The 16,169-nt window shown below is 45.2% G+C and overlaps 1 protein-coding gene across 7 annotated transcripts in view; it reads right to left on the bottom strand.

The window, feature by feature from the left end:
- PALM2AKAP2 (PALM2 and AKAP2 fusion) overlaps positions 1–16,169 on the bottom strand; it is a 469,405-nt gene that overhangs the window by 26,370 nt on the left and 426,866 nt on the right. For all 7 annotated transcript variants that reach the window (XM_014596351.3, XM_059724612.1, XM_019490693.2 and 4 more), the window contains one exon: positions 11,018–13,406. In XM_014596351.3, coding sequence (XP_014451837.2) covers positions 11,018–13,406 — 2,389 coding nt within the window. The remainder of the gene's footprint in view (positions 1–11,017; positions 13,407–16,169) is intronic.

Genomic DNA, 16,169 nt, shown 5'->3' with positions numbered 1-16,169 from the left:
GCTGGGCAGGGACCTATTCCGGGGCTGGGATTTTGTGGCAGTAACATCATGGTGCAGAGCCAGGGCAGAGCCACGATTCACTGCTTGCATGCCCCTGCCCAGGACATGTGGGCAATGTGTAGACAGAGCTGTGATGTGTGGGCAGATGGATCGTGGCTCTACCCTGGCTCTGGACAATGCTGTCACCACTGCAAAATCCTGGCCCCAGCCCTGGGGCAGCTCCCTGGCCAGCTGTGCACCCTGCCAGTACTACCTGGGCCAGTCATGCATGCCACAGGTTGGCCACCCCTGTTCTCATATTTTATGCAGCTTATCACTGCTTCATTCCTTCCCTCCAGAAGGAAAAGCAACAGGAGAGGGGGTAGGACAACATGGACAGTCACTTCTTTCCCTTTAGTAACAATATTATTTTTCATTTAAACATGACCTTCATCCTAAATGCTTCCCAAGGAGCTTAGTAAACATACAGTTGCCTTTGGTACTGGAGAATGTCACAGAGGCAGGCCCCACAAAGCACATGGGCCAGAACCACGAAGCCCTTGTTTCTACCCAGATGCTTGTTGGAACTATGACAGACATGGTGGAAAAGGGTCTTGATCTAGACAATTTCCTTGAAGTGATTTACATGAAACTGAACATATTTTTTCTGGAAACAGTTCTGAAACTCCCAAGCATGCAAAACAAATTGTGAAGTAGGCCCTGCAAAATCGTGAGACTGGCTTAAAAATCATGGGGCTCCTAATTTTCCTTTTGTTTCTTGTGTCTTCACATTTCACATTTTCAAGCTCCTTCCCCTGCTCCCCACCCCCCACCGTAAAGCTTCTAGCAACTTACTTTCTTTAAAGACTACAATTATGTTGAGCCTCTTTTAAGATCATATGGCTTCAGGAGCTGGGGGCAACTCCTCAGCTAAGAATATGCTCCCAAGGGTGAAGTTCCTGCTCCAGTTGCCCATGGCAAGCCACCTATTTAATTCAATGAGGCCTGGATTTCACCCCAAATCTTGTAAGGGCTGGCAATATTGTGCAAAGGTTGGAGAGCTGTACTACCCTTGCTTGATAATCTATGGTCAGTTCAGGAAGGGGTAGGAGTCCAATTCTAATATAAACAAAGATTATTTACATTATTTTGATCATTTGCTCACACACCAGTGTAAAGGGAATCAGACCCATGGGTATTTAAAATACTTGGTTTAGGTCATCCACGCTCTCCACCTCCTATACTGTATGCATCTTCTAATGGTACAATACTTGGGAATGAATGTGAGGGAGAAGAAAGGCTGGCTCTCCGTAACCAATGAGTAGCTCTTTATAAAAAGATTGTTTTTATTTACTACAAAACAAAGTTTATGAGGCTCACTACAGACAAATAAAATATGGCATGGTTCCTACCTCAAAGAATTTACAGTCTAGGGCGAAAAAAAAGAAAAAAGTTGGATTGCCCTGTACAAAGCCTTTTATTCTATAGAAGCCTACTCTCCCACTTCAAGTACTTGTGAACTGCTGAGATAACATTTCTTCCCCTGGGACAATCTGAGCTAATCCAAGTTAATTGCCATTCAAACTGCCTGTGTAAATGAGGGTCCTGGACTGTCTGAGTCAAAGCCAGGAACAATCAGACCTGGGATAAACCTGGCATCTGTCTTTAGCCTAAGATAATTGACACTGAATATGAAAGTAAAAGGCAGAAGTACACCCTATCATAAAAAATGTTGTTAGTTTGGGTAAGATTAGTTCCCTGGAGGGATTATAACATATAGTATGTGTTTTGTGAGAAAGTAATGTACATTAACAATGTTTTTTCCCATCTGTCCTATTAAATACTGTGTAAAGTGCATATTTCTACTTATTACAGAAAAATGAGAAAATAAGAAACATTTTCAAGATATGCAATTTCCCTCATATCACCTACTTGGTATACTTAACATGCAACCTAGGGAACGTATCCTGCCCAATCAGGCAGAAAGAACCCTACTGCATGCATATTATATTACTGTACTATGTAACCATTGGATTTCTATGAACATTCTTATCAAATAGTCCAGCTTAGTAATTACTACAGCAAAATCTTTCTGCACGTTTGCTGTTTAGATTTACACATGGATCTTTAAGACTTTTGGCTACATTATCTATTCCTCCTTACGCATGTGTATCCTCATTGCCAGCTACTCATCCTTTTCTTATTTGCAGGGATTGGTGGATACTCGTAGAAGGAGCTTGCATACTCCAGTACAACACTTGGGGAAGGAGCATCTTACTGTCATTTTTCAGAATTAAAAATCCGTAACCTTGTTATACAGGATCTGTGCTCAAAAGGCGTGATCCCAAGCCCATTAAATCTTTGCACTGATTTCAGTGGGCTCTGAACATGCCTAAGATGGAGAGAATTTGCTTCAAGTAACCATTAAAATTATTTTAAGGGTTTTGTTGTTTGCCTTGCATAGTGGTTAAAACGCAGTTTGCCAGTTTTGCCTTGGATAAAGTGAATTGAATTGTTCGCACTACTCAATATTTCCCAATGCTTACTGCCACTGACGACGTGTAGGGGGTGCACGCAGATGCACGTGCACCCCCTGAGATTGGCAGTGCACCTCCTGAGAGAAGAAGACCTGTGGGCAGCTGCTGCTTGCCACCACCTCGCCGCCGCCGACACCGCTGGCAGTGTGTGTGGGCGGTCGCTGACTGCTGGTTGGTGTTGACCATGCCCCCCTCCTCCCCACCACTTCTGACACCACCGTGGCTGCCTGTGGGAGCTCCCTGCTCGCCACCGCCATGCCCCCGCTGCTGACACTGCTGCTGCTGCCTGCAGGCAGTCACCATGCCCCCACCCCAGCCTCCGGGGGCACATGTCATTCATGCTTACTGCATGGAATACCTAGAATACTGGAAGTGATGAAGTAATGTTATAAACCAGATAGATTTGGTCAGTGGGACTACTCAGAGCTCAAGTAAGAGCAGAAGAATCAGCCTTGTTGCTCTCCAAGTAATTGGTGGTAATTTCATAATAATATGCAGTTTTATTTTAAGGTATATATCAGAGTATCAGCTTTGTTTCCAGAAGTCCTCTGGGACCTCCATAATATGAATGTTTGCAAACTACCATAAAGGTTCATAGGGGGGGAAAAAAGAGAGATGAAATGACAAGAGACTAACAGGAGTTGAGATGTAGTTAAAGCTAGCCGCACTGCAGAGAAGAAGAACAATATCATCCCAAGTACAGGCAGGTTGATTCCAGTTAAAGCAATCATTATATAGCCTATAAAAGAGTTTGGATGGATGTACACCTCCCCATGTTAAGATTAGCAACCCATTCCTCAGCCATACACATGGCCCTTAATCCTGTTCTGTCAGGGGTGTTATGGCAGTGAAAGAAAAGCTAGCACTTGCTACAAGAAGGGCAATTTTGCTGCTGTAACAACACTGGTTTTCAACTGTTTAGTCTATAGAGGATTTATGCTCAGATCCAACATCTGAAATATTTCATTGTGACGGGGCTGTATCGAAGCTGTTCCAATCGTTGGCCTGCCCACCTGCTAGGGCAGTCTGTCTACCTAACTCACCAGCCATGCCTTTGTTGGAATTGAATAGTTGTTCCTAGGTGGGAGGCTGCCCGTTTAATGCCCAGATCCAAGGGCATAATACACGGCTCAGAACCATCCCTACACTGTGTCCCATGCCTTGCAGAAGGCATCCACAATGACTTCCAACACCCCTGGCACCTTTGCTGGGCTACACTTGGCCTCTGGCCCAAAATTCGCCTTAGGTGTCCTCAGATATACTTTAGCCTTTCTGCTAGGGGTGCACTGATAGAAATGTTTTGGGCCGATACAAATGGCTAATTTTTAAGGAGCCATATTGATCAATACTGATCCAGTTGCTGATATGTGGCCCAGCAGCTTGGAGAGCACTGTCTGGCTGGTAAGTCTGTTGTGGGGGAAGGGATGAGGTGAGGGCTGACTGAGGCCCCAGTGGTGAGGGAGGGAGTGGGGCTGGGGCTGAGGCACGGCAACAGCTCCAGCCCCAGCCCTACTCCCTCCCTCACCACTGGCTCCATCCCACACCCTGCCCCAGCTGGGCAATGCCTACCTCTGCCCCAGCCCCATTCCCTCCCTCCTTCTCTGCTGGGGCCTTGATCTGTGCCCTCCCCGTATTCCCCTTCCCTCCCTCTGCCACTTCCCCCACAACACATTTACCAGCTGGACCCTGCCAGACTATGCTCCTGGCTGCTTGTGTGCTGTGCTGCAGCTGTGGCTGCATGCATGCATGGGCCATTTATCAGTGACATTATCAGCCACGTCAGGCAGAAAAAGCCAATTGCTGATACTGTCAATTTTCCTCATATTGGTGCTGATCTGATACGGGACCGATGTATTGGTGCACCTCTACTTTCTGCCCCCCTCACTGGGGCCACTACTGCAGCTGGCTTATGTGCAGTCCTTCAGGCACCCATAGGGCCTACTCTATGCTGTCTCCAGCTTTCACTCCAGCCTCTCACTGGGGCCACCACTTTGCCCCCTCACTGGGGCTTCTGGGCCTTACACCCCTTGGGCCTCAAGTGTCTGTCAGCATGTCTGAAACCCTAACTTGGGCTATGGCCCACTCAGACCTCAGGTGTCTGTCAAAGTGCTTGGACCCTAATCTGTCCCCTCTGCAGGGTTACCCACCAAGTGGTAGGGGCTGAGACTATCAGGAGCCCCATCCTCACCTTTTACTGGGGAGGCATAGGTGTGGCATTTCCTGGAGACTGCCCCACCACAGGCAGACCCACCACACCATCCAACCTTAGTACGGTACAGTTTCAGGTCTTACCCAGGACCACGAACCGCCTCCATTTCCATAGTTCCTGCCCTGAACTCCAGGTGTTCTGGGAGCTGCAGATCTCCATCTGGGTGATGTTACTTCAGCAGCATCCCTGCAGCAACTGCTGGCTCTACTCTCAGGGCCTGGTCTTATACCCAGGATGCCCAACCCTCCACCAATCAGGCAGCCTCCTGACTACCATGCGACTGCCTGATTGGGTCTGCTCCCACCTGCAGGCTGGTCTGCAGCCTGCTCCAGCCCTCAAGGTGGTAGGCACCCAAAGCTGCTCTGCCACATTCATCTAAGGTTTGTTTGCAGGGCACCAGGCATAGGTAGATTTTTCCCTGTTTTATATATATATTCCCCTAATAACTTGTGGCTGATGAAACCAAGTTTATGACTAGATTAGTGATTCTCAAGCAGGGTGTCAGGGTACCCTGGTGTGGCATGAGATCCTTTGAAGAGTGCTGTGAGGTATGAGGAGATAAGTAGATTAGCACAGGCTCAGGCTTGTTCCTGTCCAGCCCTTTCCCCATCTCCACTGCTTGGCTCCTCTACAAGGAGGTGAGCACTGTAATAATTTAGTTTCTAATACTGGGTGCTCCTCATTTCACAAAAGGGGTGCCTTGAGTCTAAAAAGAGGGAGAACCACTGGACCTAATAATGCTGTCCAACTAACACAAGACAAATTTTGCCCTGGAAGTGTAAACAATGATAAAACAGCTACTGCAATCTACTAAAATCTCTACTCTCACCTCTGATGGCAGATCTGGGATAATAGGACAAGAATGCATAGAGGAGTTGCATAGATGGTACCATCTTGTACCATCTATATTTTTCCCAAAGCCTGACAAAGGGACTTTGATCCCGAAAGCCTGTAGAAAAGGACAATTTTTCTTGCAATTTCCCAGTTGGTCTAATAAAAGGTATCAGTTTGGAACCAAGAATTCTAGTGTTTTGTATGTCTAGAGGAGTTGCAGGCATTCATCTGGGACCACCAACTTCAGTAGAGTTATGCTGATTTATCCCTGCTGAGGATTATAAAAATGTTAGATCAGTGTGTCTTTCAATTAAATTAATTTAATTTGCCTCCTGATATGCTTGTGTGTTGTAGAAGCGCTCATGGTGTGACCCTGTCAGATTCCAATGAATCTATGAATTCTGCTAAATATTTTGTCACAAGGACATGAAAAAGGAAAGGAAAGTAAGTGGATTTTCTTTCTTTCTCCCACAGAAACTAATTCTTCCCATCATTCCCACCTCAAGATTAGGTTTGATATAGCAATACAGGGTGTTTCATCAACTGTTGGAAACAATTTTTTTCTTCAGTTTACAGTGCTAAGGCTTCACCAGAAAAGAAGCCTGAGTGGCTCCATAGTGGCTCCATAATACAGTGGCTCATTCCAAACAAATTTAATTTTCTCATTAATTATGTCATTTGTCATGAACATCTTGACATTAAAAAGAAAGTAAATGTTTGTTGCCTGGAACAATACAGGCTAAGAGAAGTATATATATTTTTTCAGCTGCAATATTAAAACATTAAATTTAACAGCTTTCCCAAAATTACTTCAAAATGAAATGCATCCAGTTCTAACAACAGTCCTCTGGACCTCTGGATTAAGCTGGTTTTCATAAATTAGCAAGTCTTAACACTGAGTTGTGTTATCACATTTACTATGAGTTAGTTCAGTGATCTCCAACCTTTTTAGGTCAGAAATCACTTTTGGAATTTAAAAGGAACCGAAGATCTACTCTCCCTCCTCCCCCCCCACCTCGCAGGTAAGTCTGTGGGGTGGGGAGGGGAGAGAGGAGGGGAAAGGCCCATGGGTGGGGCGGGCCAGATCGAGGCCCCAGCCCTAGCCCCAGTCCCTCCGTCACTGCTGGGACCTCAATCTCCCCCTCCTCCCAACAGCGGTGGGGGGGGGGGCAAGCCCTGCACAGCTGGGCCGGGGCCACAAGTGCTTCATCGGGGGGGGGGGGGCACATAGCCCAGGAGGGCACAGGGGTGTGCGCACCCAGATGTGCCCATGGCAGCCACCCATCCTGAGTGCAGCCTGGCCAGGAAGATCCCAGCACTGCCCTATCCCCAGTCCCAGCCTGCCCCGCACCACCCCGCATGCAGATCTGGGGGCACACGTCCCCTGTGCCCTCCCGGGCTGTACATCCGCCTCTCCCCATGCCCCCAATGAGCTGCTCGTGACTCTGTCCCCTGCCCTGCTGATGTGCAGGGCCTGCCCCAGCCCCACTCCCTACCTCAGAGCTGACGGCACTGCCCTGTGGCTGCCACTGCAGATTGGGCTTTGTGCCCTGAGCCCTGCTGCATGTACCCCCTGGGCCTCTGCCCCTTTCCTCCCCCACTGACCGACCTGATGGGCTTTTGGGGGGGGGGGTCACATGCGTGTGCATGCACATGCACATGCACACTCAGCCTCTGCAGCCCAGGATCAACTTCAAGAGGCTCCAGGATCCACCAGTCAATCCTGATCCCCTGGCTGGTGACCACTGGGTTAGTTTAACAAGTTACTGACCTTGCAAGAGTAACTGGATGAAATGTTATGGCCTGTGTCATGCACAAGGGTGGACTAGATGATCTAATGGTCCCTTTACTGTGGCCAGTATAAAATTGCTGTCATAGATTCATAGATGTTAGGGTCGGAAGGGACCTCAATAGATCATCGAGTCCGACCCCCTGCATAAGCAGGAAAGAGTGCTGGGTCTAGATGACCCCAGCTAGATGCTCATCTAACCTCCTCTTGAAGACCCCCAGGGTAGGGGAGAGCACCACCTCCCTTGGGAGCCCGTTCCAGACCCTGGCCACTCGAACTGTGAAGAAGTTCTTCCTAATGTCCAATCTAAATCTGCTCTCTGCTAGCTTGAGGCCATTATTTCTTGTAAGCCCCGGGGGCGCCTTGGTGAATAAATACTCACCAATTCCCTTCTGTGCCCCCGTGATGAACTTATAGGCAGCCACAAGGTCGCCTCTCAACCTTCTCTTGCGGAGGCTGAAAAGATCCAGTTTCTCTAGTCTCTCCTCGTAGGTCTTGGTCTGTAGGCCCTTAACCATACGAGTGGCCCTTCTCTGGACTCTCTCCAGGTTATCCGCATCCCTCTTGAATTGCGGCGCCCAGAATTGCACGCAGTACTCCAACTGCGGTCTGACCAGTGCCAGATAGAGGACCTCCTTGGACCTATTCATCATGCATCTGCTGATGCATGATAAAGTGCCATTAGCCTTTTTGATGGCTTCGTCACACTGCCGACTCACGTTCATCTTGGAGTCCACTAGGACTCCAAGATCCCTTTCCACTTCCGTGCTACCCAGCAGGTCATTCCCTAGGCTGTAGGTGTGCTGGACATTCTTCCTCCCTAGGTGCAGCACTTTGCATTTCTCCTTGTTGAACTGCATCCTGTTGTTTTCTGCCCACTTGTCCAACTTGTCCAGGTCTGATTGCAGCTGTTCCCTGCCCTCCGGCGTGTCCACATCTCCCCATAGCTTTGTGTCATCTGCAAACTTGGACAGAGTACATTTGACTCCCTCATCCAAGTCACTGATGAAGACATTAAAGAGTATCGGTCCAAGGACCGAGCCCTGCGGGACCCCACTGCCCACCCCCTTCCAGGTCGAAACCGACCCATCCACCACGATTCTCTGGGTGCGACCCTCCAGCCAATTCGCCACCCACCGGACTGTGTAGTCATCCAAGTCACAGCCTCTTAACTTGTTCACCAGTATGGGGTGGGATACCGTAACGAAGGCCTTCCTGAAGTCTAAGTATACGACATCCACCCCTCCTCCTGTGTCCAGGCGTTTCATAACCTGGTCATAAAAAGAAACTAGATTGGTCAGGCACGATCTGCCTGCCACGAACCCGTGCTGGTTTCCCCTCAGCATAATTTGTCCTGCCGGGCTCTCACAAATGTGAGCCTTGATGATTTTTTCAAAGACTTTGCCAAGGATGGAGGTGAGACTGACAGGTCTACAGTTGCCCGGGTCCTCCTTCCTCCCCTTTTTGAAAATGGGGACCACACTGGCCCTTTTCCAGTCCTCCAGGACTTGGCCCATGGGCCACGAGCTTTCAAATATTCCCGCCAGTGGCTCTGCAATGATGTCGGCCAGTGCCTTCAGCACCCTCGGATGGAGCTCATCCGGGCCTGCCGACTTAAAGGCATCCGGTTCTTCCAAATGACTCTGCACCATTTCAGGGTCTACGCATGGTAGTCTGGTGCCTTGCTGCTGCCTCTCTACAACCCCAGTGAGAGACTTGTCGTGCCCCTCACTTAGGAACACTGAGGCAAAGAACTCGTTGAGGAGTTCAGCCTTGTCCCCCCTGTCCGTCACCAATTGTTTCTGCCCATTTAGCAGGGGTCCTATTCCTCCCTGGGCCTTCCTTTTACTCCCTATATATCTAAAAAACAATTTCTTGTTGTCTTTTACTTGGGTTGCCATCCTCAGCTCCATGGTAGCTTTGGCCCGTCTAACTGCCTCCCTACAAGCACGAGCAGAGGAGGTATATTCATCTTTGGTGAAGCAGAGGAGGTATATTCATCTTTGGTGACTGTCCTGGAACTAAGATGATTTATGCTAGCTGAGGATCTAGCTTTATGTCTTATTATGTAATATCACAAAGATGGCCAACCTTCTTCCCCCTTCTAGCAGCAAAACAAAGTCTTGACAGGGTTATGAACATCAGAACGTAATGATCTGCACACAGCACACCATTACTTCCCATTGTTCAAGAGTTGCATGCCTGGGAGCCTTACATGGCTTGCAAGCTACAGTTCAGCCACCCCTGCAATATAAGAAGGCTGGCAGCACCCTCCATCCTTCAAAAGAATCTGCTTCTTACAACTTATAGGGATTCGTCTCTGGACTCTTCTGTTTTATGGGGATAGTATTTTGCTACATCTACTGACAAGAAACAGGCCAAATATTACCATATACAGAGAGAAAATCGCAAGCAGTTTTAGTTGTTTATGCTATTGGTATCACTTCCAGTTCAAAACTGGATTTTTTTGAAAGACGGTGAACTACATTTAACTCCTGCTGAAGTCTGCCACAGACTTTAAAATTTTCTACTATCTTTGGTTCAGATTTACATCCATGGAAACAATGATGGAATAGTTAGATCAACATTTACATATTCATAAAACTGTAATGAAACTTGTTCCTATAGGATCTTTATTAACAAGAGCCTTAACCTCTGTTGGAATGTAGGCATATGTCAGTCTATACGCACATGTGACCATCATAAGGAAAAAATTGGGCTTTTGTCACTTTTGCCTTTTTTTATGACATATGAAGCCTGGTGAGTTTGCCTTTGTTTTTGTAGAAGGGATAAGGGCAGGGAGATTTTTGCAGTTTTATACACTGGAAAAAGGAAAAATAGTGTGATGACAACTGTAAGCCTGGAAAACTGAATAATTGGGAGTAGAAGGGATTTTTAGTTAGTTTACTGAAAACACTGACTTTAATTTCTGTTTCATGCTAAAACTAAGCATACACTTGGGAGAAATGGCTTGAACACTCATCCTGCCAGTTAAAGCATAGGAACACAAAATAGACCACTCTTTCATGGGAATTTCTTTAGCAAGATCGAGGACTACAAGGCACAAGACACTTGATATTTTCAAGGCAAAACCAGCAGGGGAAAAAAAACTGGAGATAGGGAGCATAAAGCACAAAAAACCCAACATTTGTTTCAAGTTGCTCTTGTGCATTGTAAAGAAACAAAAAGGGGCCTCATTAAAAAAAAATCCTTTGTGGATCATCTTTCAAATACTCAGATGCAAAAAAGCACTGCTGTTTTCTTCTGTTTTCTCTGACAGTCATAAGTTAAAATGCAAGATTCAAGCAGCATGACCATAAATATGTTATACTACAGCATGGCAGGAAATTAATCTCTTTCAATCTTTTTCTATAGGCTCATCACTGCTGTAGCCAGGCCTTGTATTTCCTTTGCTTGGGAAATGGTGCATATATTGTGTACTACACAGCTCCCATTGTATATCACAGGAAAATGGCTTGCCTGTGAATGAAAACATGCTTTGCTGTGTTTGAATATAACAATCCCAATTCAGAAAAAAGTATACACCCCCTGCCAAAAAAAATCTAAAAATCATTAGGATGCAGAGAGAAAAACGCACAACAATGAAGATGACTTGAGCTTAAATCACATCTCTTTGATCATGCAGGGTATTTAGCATATGTCTCTTACCTGGAGCAGTTTTGTAAGACACTGTTTTGGTGGTAGGCAGTGGAGGGGCACTCTTTGTAACAGGGGTCTGTGCCATCTGTAGACCCTGCCTTTGTCTCTTCAGTTCCTCCTCTCTTTCCTGGGCTGCTCTGATTTCTTCTTCTATCATGGACAAAGTCCGCTGCTTCCTTGACCTTAGCTTAAAAGGACCCACAGTCACCTCTGGCTCTTGTGTAGCCAAAATAGAAGCAGTACTTCTCAGCTCAGCTGCCTCAGAGTACTTGCTAAAATAACTGACCTCTTGTCGGTTTTCTTCTACAACGAATGGCTGGCTGACAGTAGATACTGGGGATGGTTGTGAAGCCTTCCCTTCCCTGAGTCCTGTGTCTTCATCTGTTGAAGTCTTTGGTATTGTATCCCTTTTATCTTGAACAGGAGAAGACACCTGAGGTGGCTCAAACATTGTGCTCTGCTGCTTCTCAGAACATAGGGTTGTGCTGACTGTTTCCTGTTCTTTCACTGGGTTCTGCTGCTCCACCATATCCTTTGCTTCCTTAGAGCCTGTTTTGTCAGCTTGCTCAGCTATGGCTTGTTGAATTGCATTTTGAACGAGAAGGCCAGCATGATATTCTAACTGGTCATCTATCAGCATGGAGTCTGCCAGTGTAGAGGAAGGGGAGTAAAAGCCTTGATCACTATACGATTTAGAAACACCTTCTACTCGGCAGTCCAAGGGGGTTTCTGCCTGGGGGGTCTGGGGCAGAGAGAAATCTGCTAGTGAATTTTCTTGGAGGGCATTCATGGTCTCATTGGAGGCACCACTATCACTGATATTGTCCATGCTGAAATCATTGGAAAGAGTTTCCAAAACGGTGGTATCCTGAGATCTCACAGACAGATCATCCAAACCAGAGTCCAGCTCCTCTGGAGGGGAAGAGACATTAACCGACCTTGAAAACTGATCTAAAATGCCATGGTCATCATCCTTTACCATTGTAAAGACTGCTCTCGCACTCATGAATTCACCATCCTCTGCCCACAATTTTGATGCCTGTTCAGCTTTTGAGGTATCGCTATGAGACAACTCTTTTATTAGGTCAGTAGTAGCATTCTGAATATTAATATGAGAATCCTCTAAGATACAGGAGACCTTCTGAGCTTTCACAATAGGTATATCATTGCTCTCAGGCTGTCCCAGTTGCCCACACACAAAAGCAGGTCTGGTCACAGAAGCCGCTGGTCTGTCAACTTGTGATGGGCCAATGGTTTTGTAGAAGGGTTTGATGGAGAACATTCTGGGAGTCCCTGATTTTCTTGGAGCAGTCTGACTGTTAGACTGACCTGAATTTTCCATCAACTGAAACTGCTTCCTGGCAGCTGAAAAATCTATTTGTTCTGTGACAATATCCTCTTTTTTAATAGAAGCTGGCTCTGGAGGTACAAAGGGAAAGGACACCTGTTTTGGTGACGTCGGTGTTATGCTTTGCTGGTGTTGCTTCTCCTTGCGTTCCATGTACTTCTTATGGGATTCAAGATGCTCTTCGTCTATTTGTTCCTCCAAGGTCTTCTCCTGGGGTGGGTTCCACCACTTGGACGCAATGCCAGGGTTCTTCTTTACAGCTTGGCTTTTAATAAGCTCCCTCCTCTCCTTTTCAAGTTCTATCATTTCCTCAGATGGCCTCACTTTCCGGACTCTATACTTCTCCTTTTCGTTATCTTCTTCAAAGAGCTTGGATGGCTTCTTTTCTTCATGGAAGGCCCGAAGCTCAAACTTAGCCTCTTTCTTAATGGTTGTTAAAGTTAATTCCCCATCATTAGAAACTCTTGAACTTGTTGCAGAACTTGGGCTCGCTGGCACTTTTGGATTGTCATAAACCTCTTCATTTAATCCAGCTGAAGAGTGGCCATTAGGCTTCAGTTTCTCAGCCATTGTGTTAGCTTCATTCTGTTCAATGACTGGGGGTCCTTGTCTATGAATTATTTTGCCTTCTGTTTCATTGGGTACTGAATCATTGGTAACACAAACAGATGGACCAGAGCCATCCACAATGATTGTGCTTGGTTCAGGGGAAGCTGTCCCATTAAAGGCGTTATCGGTAGCAGAATCACAGCAATTTGCTTCAAGTACTTCATCTAGGTATCTGATCTCTTTAGCAACTTCACTGTCCAGGGATTCATGCCTGTCCTTAAGTCCATTGTGACTCGTAACAGGGGAAAAGAAGTGGGTTTGATTGTCTGCTGCATGTGGTGAAGCCACCGAGGTGATGCTTTTATGTTCAGAGACTGGGACTTCACATTCCATTTTCTCTGCCTTTGTTGCACGAATACTCACAGCCTCCAGCAAATTGGCACGATTTTGGTCTCTGTCTTTTCTTAACCGGATGTCATCCTCAAGGATTCTGGAAGATTTCTAAAAGAGAAAGAAAGGAAAACCATATTCAAACTCCTATGAAGGAAGAGATTTTCTTTTATGCAGAAAGCTAAAAGCAAAAGTAGTAAACACCATCTGGAAAGCAAATCCTAGTGCTTCTTAAAGTTCATATTAAAATAGCCCTTCACCGTATGGGAAGGAAAAGCAAATCATTAATAGTTTCTTACTAAAAAATATACATCTTTGAAAAATTTGGAAAATGTTGCTGAAACAGCAGCAAAGCTATCATTTAAATATCTCCCATCTGGACACCACGCAGTTTCTAAGTATTTTATACAAGTGCTCAAGTTTGTTAATTAGAGTTTAACTTAACTTTGGATTTTCAAATCATAAAGATTAGAAAGTTTTTCTGGAGAATTGTATAATGTTACTATCCTCACTACCTTGCAAATACAGTATATAGGGCCTTTCATCTCAGTATTTGAAAGTGCTTTGGAAACAACAAATCAGCCTCACAACACCTCTGTATCTTAGATGGGTATTACTGTCCCTCTGTTAAAGAACAGGACATGAAAATGCTGGGCAATTTTCTCAAGGTCACATGGTGGGTCAATAGCACAGGTCAGCTTACAGTCTACATCTTTTGCCTTCCAGATGCCTAGTCTAAAAACCAGGTGTATTTGGCTCCATTTTCCCTGATGTGCTATTGACCTCAATGAATGAAGTAGTGTATAGTAATAAATACTACTCTGGTATAGGCCAGATTCTACATCTCTTATTCAGACAAATAACTTGACTGAAATTCATAGGACTACCCATAAGAGTAAAGTTTGCAGGAGCAAACTCTGTTTGAATTCTTAAGTAATCAAGGGTTAACTCATGAATTCCAAGATTTTTTGGAAAGTCAGCGAAGAACCAGCTAAGCATACCAAAATGAGGTATTTTGGAACCTTTAAAAAAAAAAAAAAAAAAGGTAGAGGAATTCATTGACTCATCATCAGAACCTAGTCAGGATTTTAAAACAGACCCAGCCTAAAGTGGCACTGCTATTCATTTGGTCTGACTTTTTAGAAAACAGAGAAATGACTTATTTGTCCCCTTTTGACATCTGGCCCCTTTTCCTCCTTAGGATTTTTATAGAATGACTGCTGAGGCAATGGCTTAAAAAAAAGTCACAAGTTTAACTGCGGAGCATAGTTTGGATTCACAATGGCAGCCATTGTCAGCTAGTCACACAGGCCCAGCAGTCATTTGTCATGTAAGCTATTAATAAGCACTATAGTAGAAAGCACCCAGCTGCAGACCAAAAGGCTAGTTTTCTAGGGCCTGGAGGGACCACAACTCATATGGGCTTGTACAAGCATGGAGGGTATTTGGCACTTTGCAGCAGTTTCCTCAAAGAGCAGCTCTCTTTTCCACACCTCTTTTGAAGGAACTCCCTTCAACAGAAAGCAACCAATATATGAAGTGCAGGCATGAGGCGCTATACATTTGAAAAGAAACTGCCAAATTTAGCTACCAGATATTTTCTGCTTGTTAACTGTATTTAAACTGCAATTTAAACAAAAAGTCTTTTTGCCTGAACCAGCATTAGTTCTGCTTTTGGTACATCCCGACTTACAGTTTCTGAACAGAAATTGTTTAAATTCATTTTTTAAAATAATTGTTATATTTTTACCTGTTACAAACCTAACCTTGGCTCCAATTCTTATCAGTAAATTCTTCCTACATTGATAGTATCAATAAACTATTACTATAAATGCTGATTTGCCTCAGATGAATACAAGGTGACATTTAGAGGGGGCTAATCTGAACATCAATATTAGGTGCAACCAGGTGCCAGAGAGGTGACCAGTGATGCCAGAACATGGACAAGACTCCAGATGCCAGTTCAGAAATCTCTCCTAGGGAAATCATAAGCTCTTGCCTTTCAGTTCCCTTTGCACCATTGCAGAAGTTCAAAGGGGATTAGAAGAGACAAAGCATATGCGTCTGATTTTTTAAGACATATGGGCAAGCCCAAACTTCCACATCTAACCCCACTGAACCAAATTTCCTGGTTCAAGCCCCTTTCTACTCAGAAAATAGTAGGACCATCCTTGACATACCTTTTTTCTACCAAAAGCCCTATTCTCCTTTGCCTTGTATCAGCAAGTATGTTACAGGAGATTCCTATGACTGAAGACTGACAGCTTTCCCCAGAACTGTAACTCTTGCCATATCATTTGTATTAAATCCTAAATCGCTACAGATTCCTTTATATCTAACTTTAAAAAACAAACAAACAATATTTGTTGCAACATGAAAGAAACAAATCACACTTGTTCTGTGTACAGAGTTCTTGGTGACAGCAAACAACAAAGGCTCAGGCTTAAGGCTGCAACTCCATTTATTATTATTATTATTATTACGATGATGGTGAATGATGATTGGGGTAAATCCTGCTCCAGCTGACCTACTGATGTTAAGGCTAGAGAGATGGTCTGCTGGAGTATCCTGTACAAAAAGAACAAGATCCTGGCAATAGTTGCAAAGATGCACTCCAGGGTACATTCTGCTGCCATAATAAGCAGAAGCAATGTGTTTGCCCACCAGAAGCCTGCTAATTCCCGATTGTGATCAGACCAGCCACAGTAGCTGGTTTTGGGGCTGCTGGTACTTAACAACCAACAGATCATGTCTTTCTTCAGTGGGAAGAAGATATTGTAATGAATCTGCAACCTACAACTTGTAGGCTACAAGTAACAGACATGCTTGGTCATGGGATAAATTGCATCTCCCTGCAGAATTGAGACATGGACC

This window comes from Alligator mississippiensis, chromosome 3 (assembly GCF_030867095.1).
Source record: "Alligator mississippiensis isolate rAllMis1 chromosome 3, rAllMis1, whole genome shotgun sequence".
Classification (NCBI taxonomy): Eukaryota; Metazoa; Chordata; order Crocodylia; family Alligatoridae; genus Alligator; species Alligator mississippiensis.
This window is presented reverse-complemented; position numbering and strand designations above follow the sequence as displayed.